General features: G+C 39.0%; 1 protein-coding gene across 2 annotated transcripts in view; it reads left to right on the top strand.

The window, feature by feature from the left end:
* The window catches only part of RRAGD (Ras related GTP binding D), a 35,756-nt gene that overhangs the window by 8,379 nt on the left and 6,493 nt on the right, over window positions 1–20,884 (top strand). For both annotated transcript variants that reach the window (XM_032484582.1, XM_032484583.1), the window contains 5 exons: window positions 6,478–6,773; window positions 13,332–13,531; window positions 14,337–14,451; window positions 15,385–15,527; window positions 18,967–19,115. In XM_032484582.1, coding sequence (XP_032340473.1) covers window positions 6,478–6,773; window positions 13,332–13,531; window positions 14,337–14,451; window positions 15,385–15,527; window positions 18,967–19,115 — 903 coding nt within the window. The remainder of the gene's footprint in view (window positions 1–6,477; window positions 6,774–13,331; window positions 13,532–14,336; window positions 14,452–15,384; window positions 15,528–18,966; window positions 19,116–20,884) is intronic.

Below are 20,884 nucleotides of genomic sequence, written 5' to 3'. Positions count from 1 at the left end.
ATGCAGCCCGCTTAGGACCTTTTGGGGGAAGAAGGCATTTGGATTTTATTCTAAATGTCGTGGGAAGCCACTGGACAGTGCACAGGCTTTTCTTTAAACTACATTCCCTAAGCTTCAGAAAAGCCGAATCTCTTCCTGGCTTAACCTTTCCCGCATTCATCTCTTTTATGCCTCCTTTTCTTTAAGACTCAGATGTTATTTCTCCAGGGAGCCTTCTCGCTGACCCCATAACACCTAGATAGCAGTGCATTGTAGTTGTCAGCTTTTCTTGTCTCTTTTCCCCTCTAATCGCTAAGGAATGAATCTTTTCTTTGTGTCTGCAGCCCCTGGCTCAGCCCTGTCGAACAGAACACTTGGCAGACAGTCAGGGAACCTTTCTGAAACGGGAACAAACTGCCCTCTTGTAAATTTCACCTCACTCTGGCAACTTCCTCCAAACCCCACCGACACTTTTAAAGAGCCCTCTCTGGGTTTCCATTTCTAGTCACAAATTCTCCTGTAGTTCCTTTCTGATTTCCCTTTTAAAAAAATAATAAAGTGCTAGCCCTTTTATTGCCCCTTTCAAAGGTGCTTTCATCCTTCATTCTCTTTAATGCTGTCACTGTTCTCAGGTGGTTCTTATCAAACTTGAGTAAATGTGATGCTCAGGGAAGTGTAATGGGGGGGGCAGCCCTCTGCAGGAGGCCAAGGTGTTTCCTTTCCTGATGGAAACTCCCTATTACCACTCCCAGAGTGGAATGAGATCCTCTGAGAAACCCCAGAGGGTTTCAGAAGCAGGTATATTTGAGAGAGGAGGAGAGGATTAGAAGGGAGATTTTTGTCAGCAGGCTTTTCTGATATAAGAAACCTTCCCAGATCAACAGCACTGGCTTACAAAATTTTTGACTGTGGGTCCACAATAAAAAATACATTTATATTGTGAACCAGCACCCACCTATGTATAAGTAAATTTAAAAGAGTTTCATTAGTAGTATTTACTTCTATGCACAATGCACACTGATGTTTCCTAGTCTCTTTTGTCTTGGTTGCAGTTTTAGCTTAATGTCAGCTGGGGTGAGAGCTCCAGCAACATACCAGTCCTGTGACCTTGGGCAGGTTCCTCCCCCTAGATTCCTCAGGTGTAAAACAGACTTTTACCTTCTCATTGGGTGGGGAAAGTTTGTAGAAATGGCTAGCGAGATCCCTGGCACACAGTGTATTTCTGTACGTACCAGCTAAATATGATAAAAGGCACCTGCATGGGTGTAAGCATTCTCTGCAGTTGATGGTACTCATGCTGATCGGGCCCACCATTTCCCAGCTGCTTATAGTTGATGGCCCAGTCTTGAATTTGGCAGAGAAAAGGAAATACTTCCAACTGTTTGTGAATTTCATGGCTGTATGCATATTTAACTTCCCAGCCACACTATGTATGTAAACGTGCGTACACACTCTTGTCCCTTTTCTCAGTCCTGGGCACCAGTGTGGATGATAATGCCATATAGAGACTTGCAGACCCTGCTGAGGATAAGTTAAACTCTGCACCCACCTCCAGCAGCATACATTGGGAAGAGATAAAGACATTGATAAGCACTGAAGTACTTTTGTGGTTGTACATAATTTAATGTGGAGTTTTGCCTTCAATGACTGGAAGCAGTGTTGCACAGCAGAAAGAGAAAAGGCAGGCTTTGGATGGGCCAGCCCTCAGTTTGAATGTTACTTGACCTTCCCGAGCCTGAGATTCTTCACCTGTGAAATGGGGATAATAATATCTACTCCTGAAGGAGTGTGAATGGGATGAAGTGTGCGGAGCCTACCGCAGGAATTGGCCTGTAAAGGGCATCTTCATACATGGTTATTTTGAGTTTTTAGTGCATGCATATTTTCCTGTTCCATGCAAGGCATTATGCTTTTGCTTACATTTGGGCTTCCTTCTCTTCGCCTCCCCCTCCACCCACCTCAACCCCATCCAAATCCTACACTGCTTTAAATCTATATTCAAAGCCCTTGTAATCCACTGGGCTCCTTCCCCACCAGCCCATGGGCATTTCCCCCCTTCTTTGCATTGATCTAGCACATGCTGTTTGGCAGGTGATACATGAGCAGCTATAGTTCTTTAGGTTTCCATTCTTGTCCTTGAGATTACGTTTTAAAAACAACTGTACGTAGGTATAATGGACATCATATAAATTACACCTACATATTTGTACAGCTGTGAAGCCATCACCACAGTCAATATGAACATATTCATGAGCTCCAAAAGTTTTCCTGTACCCCTTTGTAGTTCCTCCCCCGACCCCTCCTTACTACCTCTTCCATTTCCCAGGCAGCCACTGATCTGCTATTTGTCACTGTAGATTGGTTTAGTTTTTAGAGCTTTCTGTAAGTGGAATTACATGGTATGTCCTTTTTCAACGGGCTTCCTTCACTCAGTATAATATTTTGAGATTTATCCACATTATATGTATCAGTAGTTCATTTCTTTTCATTGCTGAGATGCACCACAGTTTGTTTATCCATTCACCATTGATGGCCATTTGGGTTGTTTCCAATTTTTGACTATTACAAATAAATCACCTTTCTACAAGCTGTGTATGAGAGTTCTACTACTGCCACATCCTCATCAACACTTGTTACTGTCTTCTTAATTTTAGCCATCTTAGTAGGTATGCAATATTCTTTTATTGTGGTTTTGATTTACATTTTCCTGATGACTATGATGTGTTTAGCATTTATTCATGTCCCTACTTACCTTCTGTAAATTTTTTATAAATAGTTCAAATCTTTGCTCCCTCTTTTTAAAAAACATTGGGTTTTGTTTTCTTCTTAATGAGTTTTTAGAGTTCTGTATATATTCTAGCTACAAATCAGATATATGATTTGCAAATACTTTCTCCCAGACTGTGGCTTGCCTATTTTTTATTATTATTATTTTAACAGTGCCATTTGAAGAGAAGAAGTTTTTATTTTAATGAAATCCAGCTGGTCAATTTAGAGGAGAGGGCATCATATCTGAGAAATCTTTGCATGACCTAGCATCATGAATATTTTCTCCTAGAAGTTACAGAGTTTCAGACTTTACAATTAGGCCTATGGTCTATTTTGAATTCATTTTTTGTATGGTGTGAAAACTGGATTAAAATTCTTTTTTGCTTGGGGGTGCATATGGCTATCCAGTTGTTCTAGCACCATTTGGTGAAAATGCCTGTCCTTTCTCAATGGAGTTGGCTTTGCATCTTTGTCAAAAATCAATTGTCTGGGGTGTGTGTGTGTGGGGTTATTTCTGGACTCCCTATTCTGTTCCAGTGATCTGTCTTTGTTCCAAAACCACATTGTCTAGACTGGATTTTATTTAATTAATTTATTTATAATTGAGTTATAGTCAGTGTACGATGCTGTGTCAATTTCTGGCGTACAGCACAATTTTTCAGTCATACATGAATATATATGTATATTCATTTTCATATTCTTTTTCCCTGTGAGCTACTGCAAGATCTTGAATATATTTCCCTGTGCTACACAGCATAAACTTGTTTATCTATTCTATGTATACCCCTCTAGACTGGATTTTACGTTTCTCCAAGATAGGCAACATGTTTACATATCTTTTTGTCCAACCAGCATTTACCGATCAGCTACTTTGGGTACATTAACCAATATATTTATTGTATTGGGGGAAAAAAGAAGCCTTAAGACAACCATTTAAAAAGAATATGTAGAGTTGAAATCACAATTTAAGGACTATTTAATATTTTGAAATGTTTGTGTTTGACATATAAAGGCAAAAAATAACAAGTTTTCAGTGAGCTTGTGTATCTTTGAAATTTAACTTAAAAGTCTGAGCTTTGTAAATTAAAACATAAAACAGTGTGTCAGTTGTTGTCTCTTAATCCTCCCAGGTCTGTGTCCTTCATGACTCCCTATACATTAAACATTTGTTCTTGTTCTTTTTCAAAACTAATTTTAATCATATTGTATGTGAATGTGTTTCCTTTGTAAAATTAAAATCCAAATTCTTTTAATGAGTCCCCTAAATTCTTACCCCGCATACTTTTTGCTGTTTGTCTTGCATCCTCCTAGAACCTTATCTAATGCATTTTTGCACATATTTTATATTTTCTACTGGTTTGAGATGCTTATTCTTATATTTAAAAAAATTGATACATAACTGCCTTTCTAACAAGAACCATAAAATTCTTCTACTTACCTTTTGCCTACTTCTCCCTCACCAATCTCCCTTGTCTACATTGTCTGGAATTCTAGTTTCTAATTTTTATTCAAAAATTTAAAATCAATACTTATTTTAAACTAAGAGGTTTCAATAAAATTTGTCTTCCACTGTTTATTGTATTACACTATATTTGAGTGTATTTTCTTTCAGGAGTACATCCTTGAGAAATTCTTTCAAAGAGATTATATAACAAAAAGAGTTTTATAATTTTAGCTCTTAAATTTAGGTGTTTCATCCATTTTGAGTTAATTTTTGTATGTGGTGAGGAATAAGGGTTCAAATTCATTCTTTTGCTTGTAGATATGCAGTTTGTCCCAGTACCAGTTGCTGAATGGGTCTTATTTTTTAATAATTACTTTAGGCCCTTGATCTCATTTAATTATCATAACAGCCCTATGAGACTTTTATTGTCATTATCAACTCCATCTTACAGGTTTTGAAACTCAGTCTCAAAAGCTAAATGTCTTGTCCAAAGCCTCATAGCTCATACCCCAGGGCTTGTTGACTTCAGAGCCCTAACACTTAGCCACTAGGTGACACTACCTTTGAATCTGTGACATATTCACACTCCTGGTCAACTAGGAACATTGCTCAGAAATTAAGTGGTTGTCTAAAGAACATTGTGGAACTATGACAAAGAAAAGAGAGCCCTACAGGGTTTTGAGATTTTATACCAATTCCTACTTTTATCAAGTGACGCCTAATCCCTCTAGGACCCTGGGCAAAGGATTTTAGGATTGAATTCTTGTTACCAGGGACTAGAGTAACACTGACCTTTAGAATTTTCTGTGATAATGACGATGTACTATGTCAGCAATGTCCAGTACATTAGCCACTTACCAGGTGTGGCTTTTGAACACTTGGAGTATGGCTAGTGCAACTGAAGGACTGAATTTTTTTTTTTTTTGATAGTGGTGAAACATATATAACATAAAATTTACCACTTTAACCTTCTTAAGTATACAGTTCAGTGACATTAAATTCATTCACATTGTTGTGCAACTGTCACCACCATCTATCCTCAGAACCCATTCATGTTCCCCAGTTGAAGCTCTATACTCACTCTCATTCCCCTCAGTCCCTGGAAACCATCAGTCTACCCTCTGTGGCTATGAATTTGACTATTCTAGAAACTTCTCATAAGGAGGAACTGAATTTTTTATTTTAATTAATTTAAATTTATAGTATAAAATTTTTTTTTAAAAAGGGGGGAGGGAGGGTACAGCTCAGTGGTAGAGTGTATACCTAGTATGCACGAGGTCCTGGGTTCAATCCCCAGTACTGCCATTAAAACATAAAAAATAAATAAACCTGATTACCTTCTCCTCCTAAAAATTTTTTTAATTAGTATAAAAATGTAAAAAAACCCCAAAAATTTACATAGTCACACAGGGCTAGTGGCTACATTACTGGACAGTGCAGGCCTAGAGCCAGTTTGGGCCTGGGAGAGGTGTGCCTCTCACGAAGTGTGTCTGCTCCTGACACAGTCTGAGTACAAGCCTATTTGCCAGACGTTTGTGGTATGTGAGAGCATTGGCCAGGAGAAGGAGAGATGTCTACTTACATTCTTTGCCATTTTCTTATTGGGTTGTCTTTTTATTGTTGAATTGTGAGAGTTCTTTATATATTCTGGATACTAGATCCTTATCACATACACGATTTGCAGATGTTTTCTCCCATTCTGTGGTTTGTCTTCACTTTCTTTTCTTTCTTTCTTTTTTAACGTGCTGGAACTTGATTTATTTCATGGATGGCTATTGACTCCTTTTCCCCCTGCTCCCCTCCTCTTCCCCTCCCCCCACCAGCTTTACTTTCTTGATAGTGTCCTTTGAAGCACCGAAGTTTTAAATTTTAATGGAGTCCAAAATTGTTTCTCTGAGGCATAACTCAGATAAACAAGCATCCCTTTGGTGCAGAGACTGAAGATCTAGGCAATGAAGGACCTTGCTCTGGAATGTTAGGACTAGACTCTTTCCCTTGATATTCTGCTCCAGGAAATCTCTCCTCTTCACACTCCAGCATCCCTACTCGTGATGGGGAATTGTCCAGGTTTTGTGGCCCTCCAGGATTGTGTGAGAGGTGGTAAAGCAGCATTTTTTACCCAGGCTTTTGCACTTACTAAAACCTGGCCCTTCAACTAACGGGGTGATGCAATTAGCGCTCTGTTGCCTGTGGAGCATAAATCACGTCCGAGGCGGAAGTGAAACCGGCCTCGTTAACCGCTGTGACAGTGTCTCACCCTCGTTCTCGTTTTGTGGTTTCTCCAGTTCTGGACTTCAGCGACCCCTTCAGCACTGAGGTGAAGCCCAGGATCCTGCTCATGGGCCTGAGGAGAAGCGGCAAGTCATCCATTCAGAAAGTTGTCTTTCATAAGATGTCTCCCAACGAAACCCTGTTCTTGGAGAGTACGAACAAGATCTGCCGGGAAGACGTTTCCAACAGCTCCTTTGTTAATTTTCAGATCTGGGACTTCCCAGGACAGATTGACTTTTTTGACCCTACCTTTGACTATGAGATGATCTTCCGGGGAACAGGAGCGCTGATATTTGTCATAGACTCCCAGGTAAAGCTCAGTCTTGGGGTCTGGTGGCAATACACCTCCCCCCCCCCCCCCCCCGCAAAGGCAGCCCCTCCTCCCCCACGTTCAGACACATTACTTTGCGGTCGTTTTGGTTTGGGGTTTAGAGTCAGAAATAGGCCTTTCTATCAGACTAGCGCTTCTCCGTTGGGGCTCTCAGGCTTTGCAAAGGGGAAAAGGCTCCTTTCACACAGCCTGACCATCCAGGGATGGTAGGGGGCTGCCTAGGTCTCAGCAAACCATAGAGGAAACCCCACAGATGGAATAGACCACCGTTCAGACCAATGACAGCAACTGTGTGCCCGCTTTCTGGTATGCTTGGCAGACATCTATAGAAGATCACAGGTCCTCTACAACAAAAACTATGTGTGTATCTACATTTTAAAATGTTTACTATTTCCTGTGAAGTTCTTAGTGTGAACATTTTTCTTCTGAATCAAATTATTGTAATTATTGCTAGTGCACCATTGATTAAGACAACATAATGAGTGTGTATTTTATACGTAACTAAATACAAAAAGTAAAATTTGACATATATATTATTTCCCACTTAATTCATGTATCTATGCTTGAATAAGACAGGCTCTGGCATCAATTCTATTTTTTTGCTTGTTTGTATAACCGTAGGTTTGTATAGAAACAAGAAGGAAGCTTGTTCACATAAGTATTTAGGTGGATATGGGGCGAGTTTTGTTAAAGCATTCACTCGATTATTTAAACTCCTTCCAAGTTACAGGCCCTGAATTACCCAATTCTCTTATCACACAAAATTTATTTTTAGTGGTTTATCAGTACCTGATTGTGTCCTTCCTTAACTTCGCTAAAAGCAAAGAATTGAGAGCCCCTTTGCTGGCAAAGAGCCTTATTCCCTAGGCTTTAGAGAGTCACTCACTTAATTCAGTATTCAGACCCACCTTCTGAATGGTCTCTTTGGTACCCTGGGTTTTTAATGCCCTGCGCCTTCCTCCTGTGAAGTGGGAGCAGGGCTAGTGGTTTAAGGGGTTGAGGGAAGGGAGACAGCAGAAACACAGGTGCATCTCAGGCAGGTTAGTCTTGGGAAAGAACCCAGGGAGCAGGATGGGGACATTTATGCTCTTCAAACTCCCCACATCCAGGTACTCTTAGAAAGTGTCCTTGATGGGTAGCCCAGCCTGAAGGCCCTCCCAGGGGCTCTCTTCTGCAGCTTTTGGGGAATGAAAGGTAACAAGTCTTATCGGAATGCACTAAATCAACTCTAACCTCAAGTTTCAATGTTTCTCTGAAACTCTGGGCCTACGATCAGACAAATCGGGTGGAGCACCCCCCAGCCCCTCAGGAGCCCCGGTGGTGTCAGGGAGGAAGGGCTGTGAAGACTATTAGTAATAATGGTTCCAAGCCCATGCTTAGAGAACAATTCTTGGAGAAGACTACTCAGGCCTGAGAGCATCATAAATTCATTCATGGAATGAGATGCCTGTTTAATATAATAATGAAATTTTCAACTAAGCCTTTTAGTTCCGAGTGACTGCACTGGGAACTGTTTGTGTAGCTGCAGGGGCGTGGCCATATGGTTAGAGGGAGTTCTTTCTTCCTTTTCTGGTGGAGTGGGGAGAGGGGAGGCATTATATGCCAGTGTCTGATCCGTGAACAGCAGTGCGGTCTTCCCATGGGCCCATCCAGAAATGCACACTTGTGGCACCTGCATCAGGTCTGGGACCTGCTGTGAGTTGCACTTCCCTGGCTGTCCCTCTTGTACTGACCTATGTCCTGGCCCATCTGTGGCTTTGGCAGTGTCCCCTGCCTTCCTGCTTCAGGTCTGCCAGCACCATAAATCAGGGAGCTTGGAGCCCCAAAGGAGCGGCCAGGGTGTGAACAAGCCGCTAGGAGGGGAGACTCCAGGGATGTCACGCCTGTCTGTCTCCTCTAAGCTTCCTTTCCTCCCTGAGTCACGAGGCCGCTGTTTCTGTAGTTGAACTAAGTAGCAGCAGTAGTAGCCCTACCCGTGGCTAAGTAGATTTCAGGCCTGACTCATCATTTCAGGACAGTGGCTTGGTAAGTACTTACTTCAGTACCATATTGTGCTCACAGTACAATTTACATTTATGAAATTTGAATTGCCAACACAACTATCTCAAGTGTTTGTGATATGGCTTTAATGTGGCTAAAATAGGTACACTGCCCTATTTTTTTTTAATTGAAGTATAGTCAGTTTACAATGTTGTGTTACTTTCTGGTGTACAGCATAGTGATTCAGTCATACAAATATATATTCTTTTTCATATTCTTTTTCATTATAGGTTATTACAGATATTAAATATAGTTCCCTGTGCTATACAGTAGGACCTTGTTTTTTATCTATTTTAGGGATAGTACTTTGTATCTGCTAATCCTGAAGTCCTAATTTATCCCTTCCCCACCCCTCTTCCCCTTTGGTAACCATAAGTTTGTTTTCTGTGTCTGTGAGTCTCTTTCTGTTTTATAAACAAGTTCATTTGTGTCATTTTTTAGATTCCACATATGTTATATCATATGATATTTGTCTTTGCCTGACTTACTTCATTTAGTATGATAATCTCTAGGCCATTCCATGTTGCTACAAATGGCATTATTTTATTATTTTTTATGGCTGAGTAGTATTCTATTGTGTAAATATTACCACAGCTTCCTTATCCAGTCATCTGTTAATGAACATTTAAGTTGTTTCTATGTCTTCACTTGCCTGTTTTTAAATTGCAGCTATAATTTGGTTTAAATTTTACCTGAACATGAAAAGTGGAACTTTAATTTGAATGGGTAAATGTGTTCTTTGTTTTGTTTCTTGGTTTGTTGAGTTTTGTTTTCGCTGTAGGGCAGAGAAAGGTAGAAGAATGTTTGAGAAGAACATTTGTTTAAGTTACACTTTAAAAAAGGTAGGAAAAAACATTGTTGAGAAATGTCATTTACTAAAAATAGCTCCCTATTTTTAATAGTTAAATAAGCAGTTTCAGAGTCTGTCTAATGTACTTTTCCTTCAGCAGCGGACTGAAAATCATGTTTGTGGAATCTTTACTTGATGTGCTTGCAGGCACTCAACAGAAAACCACACTTGAAGGAGGTGTCTCAGGAGCACTTGAATGTCCCTGCCTTTATTTCTAAGCAGTGCTCTGTTTGTCTGACACCTCGTATTTTTATTTTTTGCTTGTGAATTCCTCACAATCACAGGAGTGCCAGATAAATATATCACCAAGGAGAAAATGTGTCCTCACAGAATGTGGTAAACTAAAAGAGAAGGAAAGCATCAGGACTGGTTTTCCATGAGGTCCATGTGTGACACCGCCAGTCCCCCAGCACAGCCCACAGAATGTATCACATCTCCAGGGCCACCCTCTGTCCCCGGGAAGCCATTTCACAGGTGCTTGGGATCCCAAATGAGACTGTCAGCTTGACCCTCATTGGTGATTGTGACTGGCTTGTAATTCCTAGATCTGGTTTTGGAATAGAAACCAGGCAGTGTATTGTAGAAGATAATAATGAACACAGTAGGAAAAAAAAATCATTTACAATCCCTCTGCTCTAATAAATCAAGCATCTTCTTCCTTTTGTTTTGTTTTGTTTTGGGGGGAGGTAATTAGATTTACTTATTCATTTTTAGATTTATTTATTGATTTATTTTAATGGAGGTACTGAGGATTGAACCCAGGGCCTCATGCATGCTAAGCACATGCTCTACCACTGAGCTATACCCTCCCCTCCCCTTCATTTTCTCCTTTTCAGTGTCATTTCTACATTTTTAGCCCTTGTAGATCTGTACGACTTCATCAGTTTGTTGGTAATCAGACCATTTTATATGCTTGGCAGGGAGGTTAAAGGAGCGATTTCTGATCTTTTGAGATTGTGATACTCTCTTGACCTTGACTAGTTTTTTAAAATTTGTTTTTATTGAAGTATAGTTGATTTACAATGTTGTCTTAGTTCCAGGTGTACAGCAAAGTGATTCAGAGAGATATATATATATATGTATATATATGTGTGTGTGTATATATATTCATGTATATATTCATGTGTGTGTGTGTGTATATATATATATTCATGTATATATACATATATATATGTTCTTTTTCAGATTCTTTTCCATTGTAGGGTTATTACAAGATACTGAATATAGTTCCCTGTGCTATACAGGAGGTCCTTGTTGTTTATCTGTTTTATATATAGTAGTGTGTATATGTTAATCTCAAACTCCTAATTTATCCCTTTCCCCCAACTTTGGCTAGTTTTGCTCATAGACATGTCCCCTTAACCCCTCTCTTCAGTTAAAGACATAAGCAGTAACACCCTTTGAAGTGTAATTTACATACAATAAAATGCACTCATTTTAAGTATCCCTACCAGTCAACGAATTTGACAAACACACCTTCTCACCACCTCACAATCAAGATAGAGAATATTTCCCCCACTCTGAAAGCTTCCTTTGTGTTCTTTCTCAGCTGGCCCCCAAACCCCAGCCCTAGGCAACTGCTGATATGTTTTCCGTCACTAAAGAGTAATTTGCCTTTTCTAGAATTTCTGTACAGTAATGACTTTAGTTTTTATTTGAGATATTTTAAGTTATTTAAAAAGTGTCACAAATTATTAATCTAGAATTTTTCCAAAATTCTTAATCTGCTAGCTCAGTGTCCAACCTTTGTTTTTCATTTAAAGTAACTCCTTGGAGTATAAAGGGTGAGAAAGACTGTGCTTGCTGTTTTTCTCTCTTCATGGTTTCCTATTAGTATCTTTAATACTTTAACTTAATACTTTAAAGATGAAGGATACATTTTTATTAATTTAGTTTGGGGAACACAAGGATGCCAAAAAAAAAATCCCCTGTTTGATTGGCTTTCTGTATTTGTCCAGGTGTAGAGTCAGAATGGGGAGGTGAAAAGTCCTTTAAATTCTGTCCTGAAGAGCCCTTTCCTTTTCTTGCTATAAAAACAAGGCCTATTCACACCCTTCAAATTGACAATAATGAGATCTGAGAACATGTGTTGGTGAGAGTCTGGAGGTGTTTAGGGGCTCTTAGACATTATTTCATTAAGTTTAAGCTGCCCCTTCCTGTGATCTGACAAGCTTGCCTTCAGGGGAAGCCCTAAGAAGCTCACAAATAGACACAAAGATATGTACATGAGACTGTCCACATTATCACTGTCTGAACTAGCACATTCTGAATATCTGTAAGCGGGCAATACATGATACATTATACACCATCCACACTATGCAATTTTACAGCACCATTAATCAGAATTATGCACTAGAGTTTCATGCTTCAACCTAGGGGAGTCTCACTGACATAATGTGAGTGAAGAAGGCAAACTGTGATACAGGTGGAAGTTGTGTTTCTGTAAATTTCCAAATAATGTAAATGGACTCTATATGTTGCTTTGGGATATGTATGTATGTAATGTATAGAGAGATGTGTGATGATAAACACTGAAGCCAGGATAGTGGTTACCTCCAAAGGGTGTGGGGGTAGAGTGATGGGGCGGGCTGGGAAGATGGGGAAAAACACAGAAGACTTCAGTGTCTTAAGTTTGATTTCTTAGAGAGATGCATACACAGGCCTTCATTATATTATTACATAGGTATCATCTATAGGAAGGAGGAGAAAAGACTGTTGTGTTATTTGGGGCAATTACTCTAGACCAGGGGTCAGCAAACTTTTTCTGTAAAGGGCCAGATGGTCATTATTTTAGGCTTTGTGACTATATGTAAACAAATGAGTGTGACTCTGTTCCAGTAAAACTTTACTTACAAACAGTATGTGGGCCCAGTTTGGCCCGAAGGCTGCGGTTTGCTGATCTCTGCTCTAGACTAGTGGTTCTAAAGTTCTCTTCCTGCCTCCTTCCCCACCCTCCCAGTGACTTGTATCCTGCTTTATCTCTAATTGTTCACTACAGTTCACCAAGAGACTCAATCTTGGAGGAACAGTATCCCAGGGAAGGTCCTGGGTGGTGCTGGGATCATTTTCAATTCATAAAACTACAACTCTGAGCTTTATGACTGTCATCAGGCTAAATAGTAACTGTATTTTTCTGGCCTTTCTTTTTCCTTTTTTTGGTTAACAAAACTTAAGTTTTCAATCTTGAATGCTATGAACGAGCTTTCATTTGGGCTTTTGTAAAATATTTGGGAGGGGTTGTACCCATATGGTTTCCAGATTAAGAGTGAATGTGGATGTATGTTCATGTATGACTGAAGCATTATGCTGTACACCAGAAATTGATACAACATTGTAAACTTCAACTTAAAAAAATACATGAAAAAAGTATAGCAAATTCACCAAAAAAAAAAAAAAAAAAATTTATGTGGAAGAGGAAAAAAAAGTACCTGTGAGGTGAGGTGATGGGTTGGTTAAGTAGCTTGACTGGGAAGATCATTTCACAGCAGGTATGTATATCAAAACATTGCCTTGCACACCTTATTACATGCAATGGTTCTTTGTCAATTGTACCTCAGTAAATCTGGGAGACAAAGACTGTGGAAGGCAGCTTGGAATGGTTCAGGAAGCAGAACAGCCTCCCTGACAGGAGTGTTCTCTGTTCCTAGGATGATTACATGGAAGCCCTGGCCAGGCTCCACCTCACGGTGACCAGGGCCTACAAAGTGAACACCGACATCAACTTCGAGGTGTTTATTCATAAAGTGGATGGTCTTTCCGATGACCACAAAATTGAAACCCAAAGAGATATTCACCAGAGGGCAAATGATGACCTTGCAGATGCTGGATTAGAAAAAATTCACCTCAGGTGAGAACAGAAACCCCTCAGGGATCACAGGAGTCCAAAGTCACCCACAGTGCTTTAGTATGGGCAGTACCTTACCTGTGTACCCTGCTTTGTGCTGAGGACTTGGGATAGTATTTGGCAAAAGCAACTTTTGTACATGCCAACTCTACTCCTTGGGGAAAGTGGTGGGGTTTAAAAAATTTTTTTCTGACCAAAGATCAAAACTAAGATTCTTTCCCCTTATGAAAAACATATAACATAAAACTTATGTACTTAATCCTGGAAGTTAATTGATGCTGAAGTTCTTGGTAAATTACAGTTCTTGATAAATGTGATAGTATCTAATCATAAGTAAAGGACTACTCTGAAAATAATTCAATTAGAAATAATCACAAAGGAAAACCACTTCTCTATTATTTTTTGTGGGATAGTATGTACATGCATCATTCATTTTGCAAATTGGAAGATTAGGTGCTTCCATATCAATAAGATAACTGTTACTAACCTGAGATGTGTAAAGATGATCTGGTGTGGATTCTCTTGCAGAATCAACTGATATGAGTACATACTCCTGCATTTTTAAGTCTGTTGGTCCAGCCAGTCAGCAGATGAGAATGGGCACAGTTCTTGCTTTTGGGTAGTTGGGGAGGAATGGCTTATTAAATGTTCCCTTTTTTTAACCAAGGTTGTTTGGAATTCTGAAGGGGGCTAGCATGTGTGCATGAGAACTGTAGTAAATTCAGGAGGGATGGTACTAGGGTTATGGCAGTCTAAACAGTCTATTCCTCAAAGGTAAAACATGACGAAATATTGTTTTGTCTTTCAGCTTTTATCTGACAAGCATATATGATCACTCAATATTTGAAGCTTTTAGCAAAGTGGTTCAGAAACTGATTCCACAACTCCCCACCCTGGAGAATTTGCTAAACATCTTTATCTCAGTAAGTAAATAATATCCTCCTGTTAGAGTCATTTGCAGAATTTAAGAATAACATTGCAAGAGTGAAAACAATCTTATTGCTACTTGTTCTCACAACATTTCAAGGTCACTGAAATACTACTTTCGAAGACTGGGCCTACATATTGCTTTTAGGTCCTTTAAAATTTTACTCCCAAAACAATTCCTGTATTTCACTGGTATAATCGGAATGTTTATTCAAGTGGTAGGCAGTCATTCAATTTTAATAGAGTCCTACCAGAGGTAGAGAGCATAAAAGTTGGTTTTGGCTAATAAAATATATACTGTTGAATTTTTAAAAATAAGTTTAACACTATGAATAATGTGCTGGCTGAGTGAGTCCTAGAAACCAGCAGCTCAAGGCAGGCTCCAGAGAGTAGAATTAAGGCAGACCTTTGGTTGTATTCACACTGATTTTCGCTGCACAATTTTGAGTTTGTTTAGATTTTTTAAATATCTATTTTTTCACTTAAAATTAGTAAAATTTGTATTTTTACTTTTCCTTTTTCCTCACTGCAGTTAACATCTCTAGGAGTCAGGAAACACTGCCTAATTTGTTTACCAAAAATAAATAATTTGTGACAATTCCAGTTTTCATTTCATGTGCAAGTCTGTTATAAAGAAATTAATGGGGAGAGGGAATAGCTCAGTGGTAGAGTGCATGCCTAGCATGCATGAGGTCCTGGGTTCAATCCCCGGTACCTCCATCAAAAATAAATAAATAAACCTAATTACCTCCCTCCCCAAAAAAATAAAAAAAAGAAGTTTATGACCATGGGGTTTAGACTGCAATAAAATGGAACCACCTAAACTTTGGCTTATTTATCTTTTACACTGAGGATGGCATATAATTTTATGTAACCATGACATGCTCTGAAAGCAGCTGTCACTTTATGGCATCTTCTTTTTGTTTCAGAATTCTGGAATTGAAAAGGCGTTTCTCTTTGATGTGGTCAGTAAAATTTATATTGCAACTGATAGTACCCCAGTAGATATGCAAACCTATGAACTCTGCTGTGATATGATCGATGTGGTCATTGACATTTCTTGTATTTATGGGTGAGTAAAACATGCTGAAAGGCTATGTCGAGCCATACTTCTCTTTCATAATGTTTGAGACATTTTACATTTACTTATTTGACCTTAATACTTTGGTTCTGAGCTCTATAAACAAATATACCATTTAGTATGCAATAATATAACAAAAATTATTAAGTAAATACCTGGTATTACGTTAATAATTTCACTGTCTACATTATAGCATTGAATTCTCCACTATTCCACGAGGTAAGAATTACTATCCCCTTTTTACGGGTGGGGAAACCGGTTCAGAGTGGTTAAGTTTTGAATCCCTGCTCACACTACCAATAAGGAATGGAACTAGGATTTGAATTCAAGTCTGAGTTCTGGTTCCTCTATTAAAAAATCTGTCCTCATATCATAATGTCACATATAGTTGAGGGAGACTACTAGAATCCTTGAATTCTGCGTAAGTATCTCATGTTAACTACAGTTCTACTATCTTCTTTGTGACAGAAAGTAACTGCCAAGTTTTTTTTCCAATATACTTTTGATTGTCTTCTATTGTGGGCAGCAGAAAACCATAAAATTAAGCAGACAACATTACCTGCTTATTATTATGGTCTTACATTCTTAGAAAACAGAACTTCTTATGCATTTAAAATAAAACAAACAAGGAATGAGGAAAATTGAATTTGTTACCAGACACAGAAAGTATTTCACATAATTGTGAATCTTCTTGAATGGGTGTCTACAGAGTGAATGTGAACTAGTATGTCTGTCTTAATAAGACATCAGGTTGTTGCTGCTGTTTATATTGGATTTCATATCTCATACAGTTGTTCATGAGGTAAAGCTTTTCTTCACCTTCCTCTTTACTCATTGTGTCTGGCTTCTGTCAGAGTCTGTCTTACCATTTCTCAGAGTTCAGACTTCTTCCAACTGTTACACACATGCACTCACACAGTCCCTTCCATTGTGAAATAGGGAAAGTGATTCTTACCTCACTACCTGTAGTGAGGATGAAATATCATTAGGCTTCCCCTGTGGACCCTGGATAAAAGTAGCTGCCATTATTTATTATTATTATTATGACTTATTATTATTATGACATTATTATTATTATTATTATTATTATTATTATTATTATTATGACTATGACTATGACTACGACTATTACTACTATTACTACTACTACTATTAAACACTGCCATACAGCTTTAGAAAGAGACCTTATTTCCCAAGACTGCTGCCCTGCAGTATTCTCTTGTTTTTAAACTGTAAGTGGATGACCTTGAAATAGTCTTGGAAGCTGAAAGTACCCTGATTACAGTCTGGATGGCTGTCGTACTCAAATATGATGAACAACACAATTAATCTGGCACATATTCAATGATATGCATGATCATTGTTTTGCCACATGGTAATTAGATATAAGTGGTAAGTTGTTGGTATAAATGATGTTAATCAGAGTTACTTTTATCCAGCTAAAACAAGCATGGGGAGGGAAAGGCCGGGAGGAGGAGGGAGCAGGGCCTGGCGATCAGATTGTTTTTCCACGGTGGAGTACAGCGTTCCTGGGAACCCGCCCAGTTCAGTAAGAACCAGTCTGGGTCACAAATGGGGCGTGGGTTCTGGGGTTTCTTGAGACTGTTTGCAGGAGTGGCAATGAGCCAGCTCATGTCACCGGCAGAGGGTGGGCTGGCCAGGAAGCGGGCAGGTGGCCCTGTCCTGGGAGGTCTTGCTACTGGTTCCAAGCTGCTCTGAGGAGGCCAGCAACCCCTAGAAGCAGGTGACCTGGTGCCTCCTCAGGCTGCTCAGGAATCACAGCTGAGATTCTGAAACCGTATACACCGTTTCAGATAAAGGAGAAGGTACAGGGCGTACTCCTTTGCTTATGAGGATAGGATACAGAACTCTGATTACATCAGTGTCTTCCGAGCACCCAGTTTTGACCATTAGGCCATATTAATAATGAGAATAGCAGTTAACATTCTATATGTGCTCAGCACTGTGCTTAGTGCTATAAATGTATAATTTCATTGGGTTAGGAAACTTTGAGGTAATTATGGTTATTATACAGATGAGGAAACTGAGGCTTTAAGAAGTTACTCAATTTGCCCAAGCTTATACAGGAAATAAGAGAGCTGGGATTCAAACCCAAGTCATCTGAGTTTGTAGGCCACACCTTTTCTTAAATAGACCAATATATTTAAACATTTTTTTTGGAAAAATTTCAAATCTGTAGAAAATGTGCAAGAATAGTACAGTGAACTCCTATATACCCTTCATTGGGATTCACCCATTTTTATTAATTTGCCATATTTGCTCTTTCTTTTTCTAATACAGTCGGCCCTCCGTGTGGGTTCCACACCTGCAGATTCAACCAACCAGCAGATTTAAAATATTCAGAAGAAAAATTCCAAAAAGTTCCAAAAAGCGAATTTGAATTGGTTGCACTCTGGCAACTACTTACATAGCATTTGCATTGTATTAGGCATTATAAGTAATTAAAAGATGATTAAAAGTATATGGGAGGAAAAGAACAAGGTCCTACTGTACAGCATAGGGAACTACATTCAGTATCTTGGTAAAAGCTTATAATGAAAAAGTATATACATGTATAACGAAATCACTATGCTGTACACCAGAAACTAACACATTATGAACTGACTGTACTTCAATTAAAAAAAAAGTACATGAGAGGATGTCCATAGGTTATATGCAAATACCATGACATTTTGAGCATCTGAGAATTTTGGTATCTGCTGGCAGGGTCCTGGAACCGCCCCCCCCCCAGCCCCCCATACTGAGGGAGGACTGTTAGGTGTTTGCTTCTGGTGGATCATTTGGGAGTAAGTTGCCAGAATCATGATTCTTTGATCCTAGCTACTTGAGCATCTGTCTCTCAATAACAAGGACATTTTCTTATAGGACCACAGAGTAATTTTCAAAGTAAGCGTATTTCACAGGGCTACATTACTCTAGTATTTCATATAGAGTCCCTTTTCAAATTTTACCAGTGGTCCTAATTCTCTTCAATAGTAGTTTTTCCCGTGACCCAGGATCTAGCCCAGCATTTGGCTGCCATGTCTCTTCAGGCTGCTTTATTTTGGCTCAGTTCTTCACCCCTTCTTGGTCTTTTATGGGGCTGTGCTTTTGACAGCCTGGTTATTCTGTCCCAAGGAAGCAGGAAGCCTTTGTGGGCCATGGAGGGAAGAAGACTGAACCTCCATCCCTCACCTGTGTTCCTCAGGTGCCTGGAGAGTGGCCCAGCTGTGTCCATAGGAGGTGACTGTCGTATACTGTGTATATTCTTGTGATTGGGTGTCTGAGCGCTTTAGCCGAAAGGTACTAACAGTATGAACTATTTATCACTGTGATTATCATTCTCCATGTGAAAGCCAGTCTCCGTCGCTGGGTTACAAATTGCAGTTCTTAATGGTTCAAATATGTTTTGGTTTCTGTCCCCATTTAGTCTCAAAGAAGATGGAGCAGGAACCCCCTATGACAAGGAATCAACAGCCATTATAAAGCTGAATAATACAACCGTTCTTTATTTAAAAGAGGTGACAAAGTTCCTGGCTCTTGTTTGCTTTGTCAGAGAGGAAAGCTTTGAAAGAAAAGGTAATTTTTTTTGTGTGATTTCAATGAAGCATTGTAATTCAGATGAATACTGCCTTTCCTGTTTGTTGAGTGTGGGTGGACAACGTGCCTCTGGAGGCTTCCAGACTTTAGTCACGGGCCCCCTTGGCTCCTGCCCACATCACTCGGGATTTTGGGATCCGTGAGCCAGCCTGCCCTCTAGTGATACAGTGGCCATGAGGTGAAAATGGAGCCAGACCATCCTCCCAGAGGCCCTTGCTTCTCTGGGAGCAAAGCTAGCTGGGGCGCTGTTGCCAGGCTGTAATGTGTCTTCCCCTGGGGCCAAGCCCTCCCTCTCGGTCCACACCTGTAGAAGGTCTTAGGGACCTTGTGACCACTTGTCCTCCCGTAGAAAGGAGGAAGCTCATACACCCTTAAAGCTAGACAGTATTTCACTTCTGTTCAGCCCTTGTACATTCTTTAGTCCTAAACCCACAGAGATGGCATCGTGATTCCCAAAAAGGGAAGACATGAATATACTTAATAACATTGCCAAATTTAGTTTTATTTTAAAACAAAAGCAATTAACCTCATAAAGATACTCATATTCCCCTTACTATCTAAACTGGGAAATACCAGCTTAATGATGTAGCTAGGGATTTTTGCTAGTAATTAGGGGATGATTTACCCTGAATTCCCAATAAAGTGGCAGTAGTAACATTTTTCTGGAATAGCTTTTTTTTCCTTATAAGCAATACAAGTTCCCTATAAAAATACTTTGAAAACTTAGGAAAGTATAAAGAACAAAATAAAATCGCTCAGTTCTACCATCTAGAGCAAGCCCCATGTTAACTTTCTGGGATTTTTTATCTCCTTCCTTTTCTCCCTCCCTCCCCCTTCCCCTCCTCCTCCCTTCCTTCATCCCTCCTCTTCTTCCTTCCAACAAAAGTGGTGCTATATTGTCTATACAGTTTTTAAAAATTGTATTATTTATTTTTATTTTGGCAGGGAGGGGAGGTAACTAGGTTTATTTATTTATTTTTTTTAGAGAAGGTACTGGGGATTGAACCCAAGACCTCGTGCATGGAAAGCATCAACTCTACCACTGAGCTGTACCTACCCTGCTATGTAGTTTTTTATCCTACTGTTTTCACTTATTTATATTGTGAACACTTTCTTAATTCATTGAGCATGAAAGCATAATTTAGATTTTTTACTATTTCTTTTTGTTACAAAAGTAATAGCTTTTATTTACAAAGTTTAAAAATAATAAGCAACAAGACATAATTATTGATAAGCGTCTCACTCACATATCTCTTAGTCTTTTTCATGGATCTCTAGATCTCTTTCTATATGAGATTATATGATAAATACTACTTTATGACTTTCACTTAAATTATTATAGACGTTTTTCCAATTCACTAATTTTTTTTAACCACATCATTTTAATTAGTTTCTTTTATTGTTAGAAATGTGTGTTGTTTCTAGATTTTGATGCTGTTAATAATCTATAATGACCTTCTTTGCACTAAATATTTGTGTACATCTTTGGTTATTTCCTCAGGAAAAACTTCAACAAATGGAATGACTTAGTTCAATGCATTTTGGTGGCTTCTGATGCATATTACCAAAATGTCGTTCAGAACGATTTTATGGTTTTATGCTACTGAGAATATGCATGTGTCCATTTTGCTATATTCTTATTAATATTGGACATTAGCATTAAAATGATAATTGAAAACAAATTTACCTTTTTTCTGCTTTTTAATGAAGTTGTGTATTTTTTCTGTATTTACTGACTCTGACCAACC

Source organism: Camelus ferus, chromosome 8, assembly GCF_009834535.1.
Source record: "Camelus ferus isolate YT-003-E chromosome 8, BCGSAC_Cfer_1.0, whole genome shotgun sequence".
Classification (NCBI taxonomy): domain Eukaryota; kingdom Metazoa; phylum Chordata; class Mammalia; order Artiodactyla; family Camelidae; genus Camelus; species Camelus ferus.
Note: the sequence above shows the minus strand (reverse complement) of the source record. Positions and strands in the feature narration are given on the sequence as shown.